The 17,845-nt window shown below is 58.3% G+C and overlaps 1 protein-coding gene across 1 annotated transcript in view; it reads left to right on the top strand.

Annotated features, from left to right (window-relative positions):
• The window catches only part of SF3B2 (splicing factor 3b subunit 2), a 32,551-nt gene extending 19,312 nt beyond the window's left edge, over positions 1 to 13,239 (top strand). The window contains exons 17-24 of the mRNA XM_033083471.2: positions 826 to 915; positions 3,036 to 3,143; positions 5,231 to 5,338; positions 5,974 to 6,116; positions 7,815 to 7,916; positions 8,635 to 8,734; positions 11,730 to 11,915; positions 12,896 to 13,239. Coding sequence (XP_032939362.1) covers positions 826 to 915; positions 3,036 to 3,143; positions 5,231 to 5,338; positions 5,974 to 6,116; positions 7,815 to 7,916; positions 8,635 to 8,734; positions 11,730 to 11,915; positions 12,896 to 12,967 — 909 coding nt within the window. The 3' untranslated portion in view covers positions 12,968 to 13,239. The remainder of the gene's footprint in view (positions 1 to 825; positions 916 to 3,035; positions 3,144 to 5,230; positions 5,339 to 5,973; positions 6,117 to 7,814; positions 7,917 to 8,634; positions 8,735 to 11,729; positions 11,916 to 12,895) is intronic.
• Positions 13,240 to 17,845: the final 4,606 nt, after the last annotated feature.

Genomic DNA, 17,845 nt, shown 5'->3' with positions numbered 1-17,845 from the left:
CTGGGGACACCTGGGGGCACACCTGAGAAAGCTGGGGACACACCTGGGGACAGCTGGGGACACACCTGGGGACACAACTGGGGGGACCTGGGGACACCTAAAGACATTTGGGGATACACCTTGGGATAGCTGGGGACACCTGGGACAGGTGGGGACAGATGGGGACACACCTGGGGATACCTGGGGGGATCTGGGGGGACCTGGACACACCTGGGGATACCTGGGGACAGCTGGGGGGACCTGGGGACAGCCTGGGGACAGCTGGGGGCATTTGGGGACACACCTAGGGGCACCTGGGGACATTTGGGGACACACCTGGGGACAGCTGGGGACACACCTGGGGACATCTGGGGGGTCTGGAGACAGATGGGGACAGCTGGGGGGACCTGGGGACAACTGGGGACACACCTGGGGACATTTGGGGACACACCTAGGGGCACCTGGGGGAACCTGGGGGTAGCTGGGGACAGCTGGGGACACACCTGGGGATAGCTGGGACTCACCTAGGGACAGCCTGGGGGCACCTGGGACTCACCTGGGGACACCTGGAGACAGATGGGGACACACCTGGGCACACCTGATGGCTCCTGGGGACAACTGGGGGGACTTTGGAGGCTTTGGGGACATTCTGAGGGGACATTTGGGGATGTTCTGAGAAGAAATTTTGTGATTTGGGGACGCCTTGGTCGGACATTTTGGGCTTTGGGGACATCCTGGGGTGGCTTTTGGGGTTTGGTGACCCCTGTGTGACCCTGTGTGACCCTGTGTGACCCTGTGTCCCTCCCTGTCCCCTCCCTGTCCCCTCCCTGTCCCCTGTGTCCCCAGGGGAAGGAGTTTGAGACGCGGCTCAAGGAGAAGAAGCCGGGAGATCTCTCGGACGAGCTGAGGATCGCGCTGGGCATGCCCGTGGGGCCGGTGAGGGGCCAAAAATTATCCTAAAATTATCCTAAAATCATCTTAAATCCTTTTTAAATTATCCTAAATCCATCCCAGATCCCTGGGCATGCCCGTGGGGCCGGTGAGGGGCCAAAAAATCATCCTAAAATTATCCTAAAATCATCTTAAATTATCCTAAATCCATCTTTAATCCATCCCAAATCCATCCCAAATCCATCCTGAAATCATCCTAAATCCACCCCAGATTCCTGGGCATGCCCGTGGGGCCAGTGAGGGATCCCCCAAATAATCCTAAATCCATCCTAAATCCATCCTAAATTATCCTAAATCCATCTTAAATCCATCCCAGATCCATCCCAGATCCCTGGGCATGCCCGTGGGGCCGGTGAGGGATCAAAAATCATCCCAAATCCATCCTAAAATCATCTTAAATTATCCTAAATCCATGTTAAATTATCCTAAATCCGTCTTAAATTATCCTAAATCCATCCTAAATCCATCCCAGATCCCTGGGTGTGCCCGTGGGGCCTGTAAGAGATCTGAAATTATCCTGAAATTATCCTAAATCCACCTTAAATCCATCCTAAATCATCCTAAATCCATCCCAAATCCCTGGGCATGCCCGTGGGGCCAGTGAGGGGTCCCAAAATCACCCCAAAATAATCCTAAAATCATCCTAAAATTATCCTAAATCCATCCTAAATTATCCTAAATCTATCCTAAATCCATCCCAGATCCCTGGGTGTGCCCGTGGGGCCGGTGAGGGATCAAAAATTATCCTAAAACCATCCCAAATCCATCCTAAAATCATCTTAAACCCATCCCAGATCCCTGGGCATGGCCGTGGGTCTGGTATGGGGTCAAAAATCATCCCAAATCCATCCTGAATCCATCCTAAATCCATCTTAAATTATCCTCAATCCATCCTAAATCCATCCCAGATCCCTGGGTGTGCCCATGGGGCTGGTGAGGGATCCCAAATCCATCCTAAAACCATCCTAAACCATCCCAGATCTATCCCAGATCCCTGGGAATGCCCAAATCCATCACAAATTCCCCCCCCAAATCCCCCCCAAATCCCAAATTCCCTCCCCCCAAATCCCAAATTCCCTCCCCCCAAATCCCAAATTCCCACCCCAAAATTCCAAATTCCCTCCCCAAATCCCAAACCCACCCAAAATTCCCACCCAAAATCCCAAATCCACCCCGAATTCCACCCCAAAATCCCAAATTCCCCCCAAATTCCCTCCCCAGATCCCAAACCCACCCAAAATTCTGACCCCAAATTCCAAATCCATCCCAAATTCCCACCCAAAATCCCAAATTCCCCCCAAATTCTCCCCCCAAATCCCAAATTCCCACTCAAAATCCCAAATTCCCTCCCCAAATCCCAAACCCACCCAAATTTCTGACCTGAAAATCCCAAATTCCCACCCAAAATCCCAAATTTCCACCCAAAATCCCAAATTCCCCCTAAATCCGTCCCCAAATTCTCCCCCAAGTCCCAAACCCACCCAAAATTCTGACCCCAAATCCCAAATTCCCCCCCCAAATCCCAAATCCACCCTGAATTCCACCCCAAAGTCCCAAATTCCACCCCAAATTCCCCCCCCAAAATCCCAAATTCCCCCAAAATCCCAAAACCCTCCCCAAATTCTGACCCCAAATCCCAAACCCACATCAAATTCACCCCCAAAATCCCAAATCCACCCCAAATTCCACCCCCAAATTCCCCCCAAATTCCCCCCAAATTCACCCCCAAACCCCAAACCCACCCAAAATTCTGACCCCAAATTCCAAATCCACCCCAAATTCTCTCCCCAAATCCCAAATTCTCTCCCCCAAAATCCCAAATCCCTCCCCAAAATCCCAAATCCACCCCAAAATCCAAATTCTCCCCCCCCAAAAATCCCAAATTCCCCCCAAAATCCCAGCCCCATCCCGGACCGTTCCATTCCCACCCGGGGGGGTTTTTCCCCCCCCATTTTGGACCGCCCCAATCTCTGCTGTTTTTAGGGTGAGAATTTCGGGGTTCAGGGTGGGATTTGGGGTTCAGGGTGGGATTTGGGGTTCAGGGGGGGTTTGTGGGTGCTGGGGGGGCACCCCTGGGTGCTGACCCCCCCTGTCCCCCCCCCCCGAACGCGCACAAGGTGCCCCCCCCGTGGCTGATCGCCATGCAGCGCTACGGACCCCCCCCCTCGTACCCCAACCTCAAAATCCCGGGGCTCAACTCCCCCATCCCCGAGGTGAGGGGGGCTGGGGGGGCTGGGGGGGCTGGGGGAGGGGGTTTGGGGGGTCCTGGAGGGGATTTGGGGTCTTGGGGGGCAGATTTGGGGGGGTTTGGAGTCTTGGGGAGGGGGATTTGAGGGGATTTAGGGGTGGGATTTGGGGTCTTGTGGGGGGCTTTGGGGTCTTAGAGGGGCATTTGGGGGTGGGTTTGGGGGTCCTGGGGTGGGATTTGGGGAGGTTTGAGGTCTTGGGGGGGCTTGGGGAGGGGGTTTGGGGGTTTTGGGGGTCCTGGGGTAGGATTTGGGGGGGCTTTGGGGGGTTTAGGGTCTTGGGGTGGGATTTGAGGAGGGGGATCTGGGGTTTGAGGGGGATTTTGGGGGGAATTGCGGGGCTTTGGGGTCTTGGGGGGAGGATTTGAGGGGGGATTTGAGGGGGTTTGGGGTCTTGGGGAGGGGATTTGGGGGGGTTTGGGGTGGGATTTTTGGGATTTGGGGATTTGAGGGGAGGGATTTGGGTGTTTGGGGGGGGGGTTGAGGTCTTGGGGGGAGATTTTGGGGGGTTTGGGCTCTTGGGGTGGGAAATTTGGGGTGGATTTGGGGGTCCTGAGGTGGGATTTGCAGGGATTTGGGGTCTTGAGGGGGATTTGGGGAGGGGATTTAGGGATATTTGGGGTCTTGGGGAGGGGGATTTGGGGAGGAGATTTAGGGGGGTTTGGGGGTCCTGGGGGGAATTTGGGGGGGAATTTGAGGGGGTTTGGGGTCTTGGGTGGGGATTTTGGGGGGGGATTTGGGTCTTGGGGTGGGGGATTTGAGGGGACTTGGGGGGGTTTGGGGATCCTGGAGTGGGATTTGGGGTCTTGAGGGGGATTTGGGGGGGAATTGGGGTCTTGGGGGGGGATTTGGGGGGTGTTTGGGATCCTGGTGGGGGAAATTTGAGGGGTTTTGGGGATTTTGGAGATGGGATTTGGGGTCCTGGGTGGGGGGATTTTGGGGTGGGGGATTTGGGGGGGTTTGGGGTGGGATTTTAGGGGTTTAGGGGGGAAGATTTGAGGGATTTGGGGGTGGGCTTGGGGTCTTTTGGGGGAGGATTTGAGTGGGTTTGTGGTGGGACTTTTGGGATTTGGGGCAGGGTTTTGGGGGTCTCAGGATGATTTGGGGAGGGTCTCAGGATATTTTGGGGTCTCTCCCCCCCCCAGGGCTGCTCCTTCGGGTACCATGCTGGGGGCTGGGGCTGAATCTGGGGGTCTCAGGATGATTTGGGGGAGGTCTCAGGATGATTTGGGGGGGGGTCTCAGGATATTTTGGGGTCTCAGGATGATTTGGGGGGGGGTCTCAGGTTAATTTTGGGGTCTCCCCCCCTCCCCAGGGCTGCTCCTTCGGGTACCACGCCGGGGGCTGGGGGGTTCAGGATGATTTGGGGGGGGTCTCAGGATGTTTTTTGGGGGGTTAGGATGATTTGGGGGGGGTCTCAGGTTTATTTTGGGGTCTCAGGATGATTTGAGGAGGGTCTCAGGATGTTTTTTGGGGGGTTAGGATGATTTGGGGGGGGGTCTCAGGTTTATTTTGGTCTCTCCCCCCCCCAGGGCTGCTCCTTCGGGTACCACGCTGGGGGCTGGGGCTGAATCTGGGGATCACAGGATGATTTGAGGGGGGTCTCAGGATGTTTTTTGGGGGTTAGGATATTTGGGGGGGGGGTCTCAGGATAATTTTGGGGTCTCTCCCCCCCCCAGGGCTGCTCCTTCGGGTACCACGCCGGGGGCTGGGGCTGAATCTGGGGGATCTCAGGATCTTTTGGGGGTCTCAGGATGATTTGGGGTCTCAGGGTAATTTGGGGAGGGGTCTCAGGTTTATTTTGGGGTCTCAGGATGATTTGGGGAGGGGTCTCAGGTTTATTTTGGGGTCTCCCCCCCTCCCAGGGCTGCTCCTTCGGGTACCACGCCGGGGGCTGGGGCTGAATCTGGGGATCACAGGATGTTTTTTGGGGGGTCTCAGGATGTTTTTTGGGGTCTCAGGGTAATTTGGGGGGGGTCTCAGGTTTATTTTGGGGTCTCAGGATGATTTGGGGAGGGGTCTCAGGATGATTTTGGGGTCTCTCCCCCCCCCAGGGCTGCTCCTTCGGGTACCACGCCGGGGGCTGGGGGAAGCCGCCCGTGGACGAGACGGGGAAGCCGCTCTACGGAGACGTGTTCGGCACCAACGCCGCCGAGTTCCAGGTGCTGGGACCCCTCCCCAAAAACCCTGGGACCCCCCACCTCAAATCCCCCTTCCCCAGCACCGAAAATTCCCCAAAAATCCCCAAAAAATCCCCAAAAAATCACAAAAAAATCACAAAAAAATTCCCAAAAAATCACAAAAAATCACAAAAAATCACAAAAAAATCACAAAAACATCCAAAAATCACAAAAAAAATCACAAAAAAATCACCAAAAAATCCCCAAAAATCACCAAAAAATCACAAAAAAACCACAAAAAAAATCACAAAAAAATCACAAAAAAATCCCCAAAAATCCCAAAAAAACCTCCAAAAATCACAAAAAAATCACAAAAAATCACAAAAAAATTCCCAAAAAATCACAAAAAAATCACAAAAAAACCACAAAAAATCACAAAAAAAAATCACAAAAAATCACAAAAAAATTCCCAAAAAATCACAAAAAAATCACAAAAAAACCACAAAAAATCACAAAAAAAAATCACAAAAAATCCCAAAAAAACCTCCAAAAATCACAAAAAAAATCACAAAAAATCTCCTAAAATCCCCAAAAATCTCCTAAAATCCCCAAAAACCACAAAAAAAAAATCACAAAAAAATCTCCTAAAATCCCCAAATGCCCCCTGTCCCCCCCAGACCAAGGAGGAGGAGGAGGAGATCGACAGAACCCCCTGGGGGGAGCTGGAGCCCTCGGACGAGGAATCCTCAGAGGAGGAGGAGGAGGAGGAGAGTGATGAAGAAAAACCTGATGAGACTGGGTTCATCACCCCTGCTGACAGGTGGGACCCCAAAAAATCCCAAAAAAAATCCCAAAAATCCCCATGGGACAGGGTTCATCACCCCTGCTGACAGGTGGGACCCCAAAAAAAACCCAAAATATCCAAAAAAAATATCACAGGGAGCCCAAAAATCCCAAAAAAATCCCAAAAAAACCCCATGGGAGCAGGTTCATCACCCCTGCTGACAGGTGGGATCCCAAAAAATCCCAAAAACCATCAGAGAGACCCAAAAAATCCCAAGAAAACAGCACAGGGGCCCAAAAAAAATCCCAGAAAATCTCATGGGAGTGGGTTCATCACTCCTGCTGGCAGGTGGGACCCCAAAAAATCCCAAAATATCCCAAAAAATATCACAGGGACCCCAAAAAATCACAAAAAACCCAATCAGACTGGATTCATCACCCCTGCTGACAGGTGGGACCCTAAAAACCCCAAAAAAACCCCAAAAAAATCCCAAATATCCCCATGGGACAGGGTTCATCACCCCTGCTGACAGGTGGGACCCCAAAAACATCAGAGAGACCCCAAAAAATCCCAAAAATCATCACAGGGACCCCAAAAAATCCCCAAAAAATATCACAGGGACCCCAAGAAACCCAATGAGAACGGGTTCATCACCCCTGCTGACAGGTGGGATCCCAAAAAATCCCAAAAACCATCAGAGAGACCAAAAAAATCCCAAGAAAACAGCACAGGGACCCAAAAAAAATCCCAGAAAATCTCATGGGAGTGGGTTCATCACCCCTGCTGACAGGTGGGACCCCAAAAAATATCACAGGGACCCCAAAAAACAGCACAGGGACATCAAAAACAGCACAGAGACCCCCAAAAAACCCCAAAAAAACAGCACAGGGACCCCAAATCCACCCCTCAAATCACCCCTGGGTTCCCCTTGACCCCAAAATTCTCCCCCTGACCCCTCAAATCTCCCCCCTAAATCCTCCCTGGGTGCCCCTGACCCCCCCTAATTTCCCCCCCTGACCCCCCCAAATTCCCCCATAACCCCAATTTCCCCTCCTGACCAACCCAAATCCTCCCCTGACCCCCCAAATTCTTCCCTCCAACCCCCCCTGGGTTCCCCCTGACCCCAAATTTCCCCCCCTGACCCCTCCAATCTCCCCCCTGACCCCCCAAATTCTTCCCTCAAACCCCCCCTGGGTTCCCCCTGACCCCTAATTTCCCCTCCCCCAGTGGTCTGATCACCCCCTGAACCCCCAAATCTCCCCAATTTCCCCTCCCCCAGTGGTCTGATTCCCCCCTGACCCCCCAAATCCCCCCTGACCCCCCAAATTCTGCCCCTCTGACCCCAAATTTCCCCCCTTAACCCAAATTTCCCCCCCAGACCCCCCCACATTTCCCCCCTGACCCCCCCAAATCCCCCCTGACCCCCTAAATTCTGCCCCCCTGACCCCAAATTTCCCCCCTGACCCCCCAATTTCCCCCCCTGATCCCCCAAATTCTGCCCCCCTGGCCCCCCAAATCCCCCCCTGACTCCCCAATTTCTGTCCCCCCAGTGGTCTGATCACCCCCTGACCCCCCAAATCTCCCCAAATTTGGGCCCCCCCAGTGGTCTGATCCCCCCCTGACCCCCCAAATTCTGCCCCCCCACTGGTCTGATCCCCCCCTGACCCCCCAAATCTCCCCAATTTCCCCCCCAGTGGTCTGATCACCCCCTGACCCCAATTTGTGCCCCCCCAGTGGTCTGATCACCCCCGGGGGTTTCTCCTCGGTGCCGGCCGGGATGGAGACCCCGGAGCTGATCGAGCTGCGCAAGAAGAAAATCGAGGAGGCCATGGACGGGTCAGGGGGGTTTGGGGGGCTCAGGGGGATTTTGTGGGGCTCAGGGGACTTTGGGGGTGTCTCAGGGGAGTTTTGGGGGGATTTTTGGGGGTCTCAGATGGATTTTGGGGGTCTCAGGGGGATTTTGAGGGGGCTCAAGGAAGGCTCAGAGGGGTTTTAGGGGGATTTTGGGGGTCTCAGGTGGATTTGGGGGGGCTCAGGGGGGTTTGGGAGGGACTCAAAGGGGTTTTAGGGGAAGTTTGGGGGGATTTTGGGGAGTTTCAGGCAGATTTGGGGGGCTCAGGGGAGTTTTGGGAGGATTTTTGGGGGGCTCAGGGGGATTTTAAGGGGTTTGGGGGGGCTCAAAGGGGTTTTAGGGGAAGTTTGGGGGACTCAAAGGGGTTTGAGGGGGATTTTGGGGGGCTCAGGGTGATTTTGGGGGGATTTTTGGGGGTCTCAGGCAGATTTCAGGAGTCTCCAAGGGGTTTTAGGGGAAGTTTGGGGACTCAAAGGGGTTTTTGGGGGGGCTCAAAGTGGATTTTGGGGGGATCAGAGGCGGGGCTTGAGGAAGTTTTGGGGGATTTTTGGGAGGTTTTGGGGGATTTTGGGCAGATTTTGGTGTCTCAGGGAGGTTTTGGAGGGGCTGGTAAGGACAGGGGTGGCTGCTGTGATGGTTTTTGGGGTGCTGGGGGGGATTTTTGGGGTGCTCAGGACCCCCCTGTGCCCCCTCCCCAATCAGGAGTGAGACCCCCCAGCTGTTCACCGTGGTGCCCGAGAAACGAACGGCGACGGTGGGGACGGCGATGATGGGATCTACACATATCTACGACATGTCAGCGGTGAGAGACCAAAAAAACTGCCCAAAAACACCCAAAATACACCCAAAATACATCCAAAATACACCCAAAATACACCCAAAATACACCCACAAATATCCCACACACACATCTATGACATGTCTGCGGTGAGGGAGCCAAAAATCATCCAAAAAACACCCAAAAATCACCCACAAATATCCCACACACACATCTACGACATGTCTGCGGTGAGGGAGCCAAAAAACTGCCCAAAATCACCCAAAATACACCCAAATACACCCAAAAAACATCCACAAATCCCACCCACTCACATCTACGACATGTCTGCGGTGAGGGACCCCGAAATCACCCAAAAAACACCCAAAAAACACCCAAAATACACCTAAAATACACCCACAAATCCCACCCACACACATCTACATGTCTGCGGTGAGGGAGCCAAAAAATCACCCAAAAAACCCCAAAATACACCCAAAAAACATCCACAAATATCCCCCACACACATCTACGACATGTCAGCGGTGAGAGAGCCAAAAATCACCCAAAAACACCCAAAATACACCCAAAATACACCCACAAATATCCCACACACACATCTGTGACATGTCAGCGGTGAGGGAGCCAAAAATCACCCAAAATACACCCAAAATACACCCAAAAACACCAAAAAAACACCCAAAAAACCACCCCAAAATATACCAAAAAATACCCAAAAACACCCAAAAATCACCCCAAAAACATCCCAAACTCTGAGCTGGGACCCCCCAAATATCCCCCACACACATCTACGACATGTCAGCAGTGAGGGATCCAAAAATCACCCAAAATACACCCAAAAAAACCATCCACAAATATCCCACACACATCTACGACATGTCAGCAGTGAGGGACCCAAAATCACCCAAAAACCATCCAAAAAACACCCAAAAAACCCCAAAAATCACCCCAAAAACACCAAAAAACCCCCAAATATCCTCCCACTCAGATCTATGACATGTCAGCAGTGAGGGACCCAAAAACACCCAAAAAACACCCAAAAACCATCCAAAAAATCACCCAAAAACCACACAAAAAAACACACAAAAAACACACAAAAAACATCCCAAAATCTGAACTGGGACCCCCCAAATATCCCACTCACATCTACGACATGTCAGCGGTGAGGGACCAAAACCACCCAAAAATCACCCAAAAATCATCCAAAAAACACCCAAAAATACCCAAAATCACCCCAAAATCACCCCAAAATCACCAAAAAAACACCCAAAAATCACCCAAAAATCACCCCAAAAATCACCCCAAAATCACCCAAAAACCACCCAAAAAACACCCAAAAAACCACCCAAAAATCACCCAAAAATCACCCAAAAATCACCAAAAAAACACCCAAAAACCACCCAAAAACACCCAAAACCCCCCTGCCCCCCCCCAGCATTTGGGACATCGGAGTTGGTGGCTGAGACACAGGGGGAGGTGGCCCTGTCACTGTCACCTGTCACTGTCACCTGTGCCTGTGTCCTGCAGCACCCAGGGGTGCTGGGGAGCAGCGTCACGGTGTCCCCACAGTGTCCCCAATGTCCCCACAAGTGATGGGATGTAAAGGCCTGGTGACAGAAGCCCAGGGGGTGGAGGTGGCGCTGTCACTGTCCCTGTGATGTCCCTGGGGTGACACTGACCCTGTCCCCAATGTCCCCAATGTCCCCTCAGGTGATGGGTCGCAAGGGCCCCGTTACCGAGGCCCAGGGGCTGGAGGTGGCGCTGTCACTGTCCCATGGTCACACTGTCACTGTCCCCATGATGTCCCCATGGTCACACTGTCACTGTCCCTGTGATGTCCCCATGATGTCCCCCCAGGTGATGGGTCGCAAGGGCCCGGTGACAGAAGCCCAGGGCGTGGAGGTGGCGCTGTCACTGTCCCTGTGATGACACTGTCACTGTCCCCAATGTCCCTGTAGGTCATGGGTCACAAGGGCCCTGTCACCGAGGCGCAGGGCGTGGAGGTGGCGCTGTCACTGTCCCCATGGTCACACTGTCACTGTCCCCATGATGTCCCCATGGTCACACTGTCACTGTCCCCAATGTCCCTGTAAGTCATGGGCTGCAAGGGCCCGGTGACAGAGGCGCAGGGGGTGGAGGTGGCGCTGTCACTGTCCCCATGATGGCACTGTCACTGTCCCCACAAGTGATGGGTCGCAAGGGCGCGGTGACAGAAGCCCAGGGGGTGGCGCTGTCACTGTCCCCACGATGTCCCCATGATGACACTGTCACTGTCCCCCCAGGTGATGGGTTGCAAGGGCCCTGTCACCGAGGTGCAGGGCGTGGAGGTGGCGCTGTCACTGTCCCTGTGATGACACTGACCCTGTCCCCATGATGTCCCCCATGTCCCCACGGTGTCCCCCCAGGTGATGGGTCGCAAAGGCCCTGTCACCAAGGCCCAGGGCGTGGAGGTGGCGCTGTCACTGTCCCCATGGTCACACTGACCCTGTCCCCATGATGTCCCCACGGTGTCCCCACAGGTGATGGGTCGCAAGGGCCCGGTGACAGAAGCCCAGGGCGTGGAGGTGGCGCTGTCACTGTCCCCATGATGGTGCTGTCACTGTCCCCATGATGTCCCCATTATGTCCCCACAGGTGATGGGTCGCAAAGGCCCGGTGACAGAAGCCCAGGGGGTGGAGGTGGCACTGTCACTGTCCTCATGATGACACTGTCACTGTCCCTGTGATGTCCCTGGGGTGACACTGACCCTGTCCCCAATGTCCCCTCAGGTGATGGGCCGCAAAGGCCCCGTTACTGAGGCCCAGGGGGTGGAGGTGGCGCTCGCTCCATGATGTCCCCATGTCCCTGGGGTGACACTGACCCTGTCCCCATGCTGTCCCCAATGTCCCCGTAGGTGATGGGTCGCAAAGGCCCTGTGACAGAGGCCCAGGGGGTGGAGGTGGCGCTGTCACTGTCCCCATGATGGCGCTGTCACTGTCCCTGTGGTCACACTGTCACTGTCCCCATGATGTCCCCCCAGGTGATGGGCCGCAAAGGCCCAGTGACAGAAGCCCAGGGCGTGGAGGTGGCGCTGGCCCCCGAGGAGCTGGAGCTGGACCCCACGGCCATGACGCAGAAGTACGAGGAGCACGTGCGCGAGCAGCAGGCCCAGGTGGAGAAGGAGGATTTCAGCGACATGGTGGCCGAGCACGCCGCCAAGCAGAAGGTGACACTGGCACCTGGCTGCCACTCCTGTACCCTCCTGTCCTTGTGACTCCTTCCTGTCCCCTCCCTGTGGCCCTGGTGTCCGCTCTTGTCCCATCCCTGAGCTCCTCTGGCTCTTCCCTGTCCCCTCCTGTCCCTGTGACCCTCCTTGTCCCCTCCCTGTGGCCCTGATGTCCCCTCCTGTCCCCTCCCTGTCCCTTCTTGTCCCTGTGATCCTGGTGATCCCTCCCTGTCCCCTCCTGTCGCTGAGACCCTCCCTGTCCCCTCCCTGTCCCTCTCTGTCCCCTCTGTCCCCTCCTATCCTTGTGACCCCTCCTGTCCCCCTCCTGTCCCTCATTGTCCCCTCCCTGTCCCCTCCTGTCCCTCCCTGTCCCCTCCCTGTCCCCTCCCTGTCCCCTCATTATCCCCTCTCTGTCCCCTCCCTGTCCCCTCCCTGTCCCCTCCTGTCCCTGTGACCCTGGTGTCCCCTCCCTGTCCCCTCCCTGTCCCCTCCCTGTCCCTCCCTGTCCCTCACTGTCCCCTCTGTCCCTCACTGTCCCCTCCCTGTCCCCTCTGTCCCTCACTGTCCCCTCCTGTCCCTCACTGTCCCCTCTGTCCCTCACTGTCCCCTCTTGTCCCCTCCCTGTCCCTCTCTGTCCCTCCCTGTCCCTCACTGTCCCCTCCCTGTCCCTCACTGTCCCCTCTGTCCCTCACTGTCCCCTCACTGTCCCTCACTGTCCCCTCTCTGTCCCCTCTCTGTCCCTCACTGTCCCCTCACTGTCCCCTCTGTCCCTCACTGTCCCCTCACTGTCCCTCACTGTCCCCTCCCTGTCCCCTCCTGTCCCTCCCTGTCCCCTCTGTCCCTCCCTGTCCCCTCTGTCCCCTCTGTCCCTCACTGTCCCCTCTGTCCCCTCTCTGTCCCTCCCTGTCCCCTCTGTCCCTCACTGTCCCCTGTCCCTCACTGTCCCCTCCTGTCCCTCACTGTCCCCTCTGTCCCCACAGCAGAAGAAGCGGAAGGCGCAGCCCCAGGACGCCCGCGGGGGGGGCAAGAAGTACAAGGAGTTCAAGTTTTAGATGTCACCGCTGTCCCCTCGCTGTCCCCTCGCTGTCACCTCGGTGTCACCTCCCTGTCACCCCCCTGTCACCTCCCTGTCACCCACAGGGCGCTGGTGCCACCCCAGGATCGGAGGATGTCACCCGGGGTGTTGGGGACAGTGCGGTGGCGCTGGGATGGTGTGGTGGCACTGTCCCTGTCCCTGTCCTTGTCCCCATCTTTGTCCCCATCTTTGTCCCCAGCCTGTCCCCGCTGTTTTGTAAATAAAAGGTGGCGTCCCCACCGCACCCTGCGGCTCTGCCTGGTGTCACCGCGGCCACCGTGTCCCCAGGGTCCCTGTGCCACCAAGGCCACCGTGTCCCCAAGGTCCCTGTGTCACCGCGGCCACCAGGTCCCCAGGGTCCCTGTGCTACCAAGGCCACCGTGTCCCCGAGGTCCCTGTGTCCCCAGGGTCCCTGTGCCACTGGGATGTGGCACTGAGGTCACTGTGTCACTGAGGTCCCCAAGGTCCCTGTGTCACTGGGAGGTGGCACGGAGGTCCCCATGTCCCCAAGGTCCCCAAGGTCCCTGTGTCACTGGGAGGTGGCACTGAGGTCACCGTGTCCCCAGTGTCCCTGTGTCACCGTGTCCCTAAGGTCCCAATGTCCCCAAGGCCCCTGTGTCATTAAGGTCACCGTGTCCCCTCTGCCACTGCGAGGTGGCACTGAGCTCCCCGTGTCCCCAAGGTCCCCAAGGTCCCTGTGTCGCTGGGAGGTGGCACTGAGGTCACTGTGTCACTGAGGTCCCCATGTCCCCAAGCCCCCCTGTGTCACTGGGAGGTGGCACTGAGGTCCCCATGTCCCCAAGGTCCCTGTGTCACTGGGAGGTGGCACTGAGGTCCCCATGTCCCCAAGGTCCCTGTGTCACTGGGAGGTGGCACTGAGGTCCCCATGTCCCCAAGGTCCCTGTGTCACTGGGAGGTGGCACTGAGGTCCCCATGTCCCCAAGGTCCCTGTGTCACTGGGAGGTGGCACTGAGGTCCCCATGTCCCCAAGGTCCCCATGTCCCCAAGGTCCCCATGTCCCCAAGGTCCCTGTGTCTCTGGGAGGTGGCACTGAGGTCCCCATGTCCCCAAGGTCCCTGTGTCCCTGAGAGGTGGCACTGCTGTCCCTGTGTCTCTGGGAGGTGGCACTGAGGTCCCCATGTCCCCAAGGTCCCTGTGTCACTAAGGCCACCGTGTCCCCTGTGTCCCTGGGAGGTGGCACTGCTGTCCCTGTGTCCCTGGGAGGTGGCACTGCTGTCCCCCTGTCCCCAGTGACAGTGACAAGGGGGCGGTTCAGGGGTGGGGACACTCCCTGGCGTGGCCCTGGCTGGGACAGACGGCACAGGGGACACCCAGGATGTCACCCCCCCATTGTCCGTGTCCCCGTGACCCCCCGGTGACCCCGCAATGCCCCCGAGGGGGCGTGGCCTCCTCCCCTCTCACCCAATCAGCTCCCAGCCCCCCGCGATGGGCGTGGCCTCCGCAGCGCTGGGCGTGGCCTCGCCCTCACTTAGGGGCGTGGCCTCCGTTCCGCAGCGGGGTGGGCGTTGACCAATCAGCGCCGCGCGTGGGCGGGGCCCCGACGCGGCGTTACCCAATCAGAACCCGCGCTGCGCCTCGCCAGCCAATCAGGTGCGAGGGGGGCGTGTCCGGCGGCGATGGCGGAGCGCGGCGCCCCCCGCGCCCCCCCCGGGCCCGGAGCCCCCCCGGGACCCCCCCCGGGACCCCCCGCGCCCCCCCCCGGGCCCGGAGCCCCCCCGGGACCCCCGCCCGGGCCGGTGCACATGAACCTGTTCGCCACATGGGAGGTGGATCGCAGCTCGCCCAGCTGCGTGCCCAGGTGAGGGGTGGGGGGCGTGGGGAGACCCCTCCCGGGACCCCCCCAATGCCCCGATCCATTGTGGGGAGGGGGCTGCGGCTTCGCCCGAGGGGTTGGGGGTGTCTTGGGGGGGTCACCATTGGTATCCTGGGGCTGTCAAACCCTTGGGATGCGCTTTTTTGGGGGTCTGGGGGGGTCCTGGGGGGTCCCCAGTTATTGGGGCTGGCGATTTTTGGGGGTCTGGGGTCTCCTGGGGGGTCCTGGGGGGGTCCTGGGGGGTCCGCAGTTATTGGGGCTGAGGATTTTTGGGGGTCTGGGGGCTCTTGGGGGTTCCTAGGGGGGTCTTGGGAGGTCCCAGCTCCTTGGAATTGGGATTTTTGGGGGTCCTGGGGGGTCCCAACTCCTTGAGCTGGGATTTTTGGGGGTTCTGGGGGGGTCCTGGGGGGTCCCCAGTTATTGGGACTGGGGATTTTTGGGGGTCTGGGGGGGTCCCAGTTCTTTGAACTGAGGATTTTTGGGGGTCTGGGGGCTCCTGGGGGTTCTGGGGAGGGTCCTGGGGGGTCCCAGCTCTTTGGACTGGGGACTTTTGGGGGTCCTGAGGGGTCCCAGCTCTTGGGGCTGGGGATTTTTGGGGGTCTGGGGGCTCCTGGGGGGTCCTGGGGGGTTCCTGGGGGGTCCCAGTTATTGGAGCTGAGAATTTTTGGGGGTCTGGGGGTTCCTAGGGGGGTCCTGGGAGGTCCCAGCTCCTTGGAATTGGGATTTTTGGGGGTCCTGGGGGGTCCCAGCTCTTTAGACTGAGGATTTTTGGGGGTCTGGGGGCTCCTGGGGGTCCTGGGGAGGGTCCTGGGGGGGTCCCAGCTCTTTGGACTGGGGATTTTTGGGGGTCTTGGGGGCTCCTGGGGGGGCCCCAGCTCCTTGGACTGAGGATTTTTGGGGGTCCTGGGGGGTCCCAACTCTTGGAACTTGAGACCCTTTATTTTTTTGGGGTGGGGGTCTCTGGGTTAAGCCCCCCCTCCCCCCCCCAGGCTGTTCAGCCTCACCCTGCGGCGCCTCGTGCTGGTCCGGGAGGTGGCCAAAGACCTGGGCTCGGTGGTCATCGCGGTCAAGCTGCAGGTGGGGGGGTCTGGGGGGTCCTGGGGGTATCTGGGGGAGGGGTCTGGGGGGTCCTGGAGGGGTCTGGGGGGTCCTGGAGGGGTCTGGGGGGGTCTAGGGGGGTCCTGGAAGGATCTAGGGATATCTGGGGGGGGGTCTGGGGGGTCCTGGGGGGGTCTGGGGGGGTCTGGGGGGTCCTGGAAGGGTCTGGGGAGGTTCTGGGGGTATCTGGGGGAGGGGGCTGGAGGGGTCTGGGGGGTCCTGGAAGGGTCTGGGGGGGTTCTGGGGGGGTTCTGAGGGGTCCTGGAGGGGCTGAGGGGACCCTGGGTGAGGGTCCCTGAGATCTGGGGGGGGTCTGGGGGGGTCCTGGAAGAATCTGGAGGGTCCTGGAAGGCTCTGGGGGGGTTCTGGGGGGTCCTGGAGGGTCTGGAAGGGTCCTGTAAGGATCTGGGGATATCTGGGGGAGGGGTCTAGGGGGTCCTGGAAGGGTCTCGGGGCGTTCTGAGGGTTCCTGGAGGGACTGAGGGGACCCTGGGGGGGGTCCCTGAGATCTGGGGGGGTTCTAGGGGGTCCTGGAGTGTTCTGGAAGGATCTGGGGGAATTCTGGGGGGTCTTGGAGGGGTCTGGGGGGGTCCTGGAGGGACTGAGGGGACCCTGGGTGAGGGTCCTTGAGATCTGGGGGGGGTTCTGGGTGGGTCCTGGAAGGATCTATGGGGTTCGGGGGGGTCCTGGAGGGGTCTTGGGGGATTCTGGAAGGGTCTGGGGGGGTCCTGGGGGGCTGTTGAAGGGGTCCTGGGGTGTCCTGGAGTGTTCTGGAAGGATCTGGGGGGGTTCTGGGGAGTCTTGAAGGGGTCTGGGGGCGTCCTGGAAGAATCTGGGGGGTCCTGGGGAGGTCCTGGAGGGGTCTTGGGGGATTCTGGAGTGTCCTGGAAGGTCCTGGAAGGATCTGGGGAAGTTCTGGAGGGGTCTGGGGCGTCCTGAAAGGATCTGGGGGGTCCTGGAGGGTCCTGGGGAAGTTCTGGAGGGTCCTGGAAGGGTCTGGGGGGTCCTGGGGGGGTCCTGGAAGGATCTCAGGGGATTCTGGAAGGTCCTGGAAGGATCTGGGGAGGTTCGGGGGGTCCTGGAGGGTCCTGGAAGGGTCTGGGGGTATCTGGGGGAGGGGGCTGGAAGGGTCTGGGGGGTCCTGAAGGGGTCTGGGGAGGTTCTGGGGGGGTCCTGGAAGGGTATGGGGGGTCCTGGGGGGGGTTCTGGAAGGTCCTGGAAGGATCTGGGGAAGTTCTGGGGGTGTCTGAGGGGTCTTGGAAGGATCTGGAAGGTCCTGGAAGGCTCTGGGGGGGTTCTGGGGGGTCCTGGAGGGTCTGGAAGGGTCCTGGAAGGATCTGGGGGTATCTGGGGGGGACCTAGGGGGTCCTGGAAGGATCTGGGGAGGTTCTGGGGGGTCTTGGAGGGGTCTGGGGGGGTTCTGGAGGGGGTCTGGGGGGTCCTGGGGGGTCCTCGAGTGTTCTGGAAGGATCTGGGGGGTCCTGGGGGGGGTCCTGGAAGGATCTCAGGGGGTTCTGGAAGGTCCTGGAAGGATCTGGGGAGGTTCGGGGGGTCCTGGAGTGTCCTAGAAGGGTCTGGGGGGGGTTCTGGGGGGCCTTGATGGGGTCTGGGAGGGTCTTGAAGGGGTCTGGAGGGGTCCTGGAGGGGTCTCTGAGATCTGGGGGGGTTCTGGGGGGTCCTCGAGTGTTCTGGAAGGGTCTGGGGGGGTTCTGAGGGGTCCTGGAAGGGGTCTGGGGGGTCCTGGGGTGTCCTGGTGGATCTGGGAGGGTTCTGGAAGGATCTAGGGGGTCCTGGAGGGGCTGGGGGGTCCTGGGAGGGTCCCTGAGATCTGGGGTCGGGGCTCCGGGGGTGCAAAACCCCCCTTTTTTTTTGGGTTGGGGTCTCTCTTGGGTGTTGAAGTTTTGGGGCTCCCTCGGGGGTCCC

The sequence above is a fragment of the Catharus ustulatus genome, chromosome 32 (assembly GCF_009819885.2).
Source record: "Catharus ustulatus isolate bCatUst1 chromosome 32, bCatUst1.pri.v2, whole genome shotgun sequence".
Taxonomy (NCBI): domain Eukaryota; kingdom Metazoa; phylum Chordata; class Aves; order Passeriformes; family Turdidae; genus Catharus; species Catharus ustulatus.
Note: the sequence above shows the minus strand (reverse complement) of the source record. Positions and strands in the feature narration are given on the sequence as shown.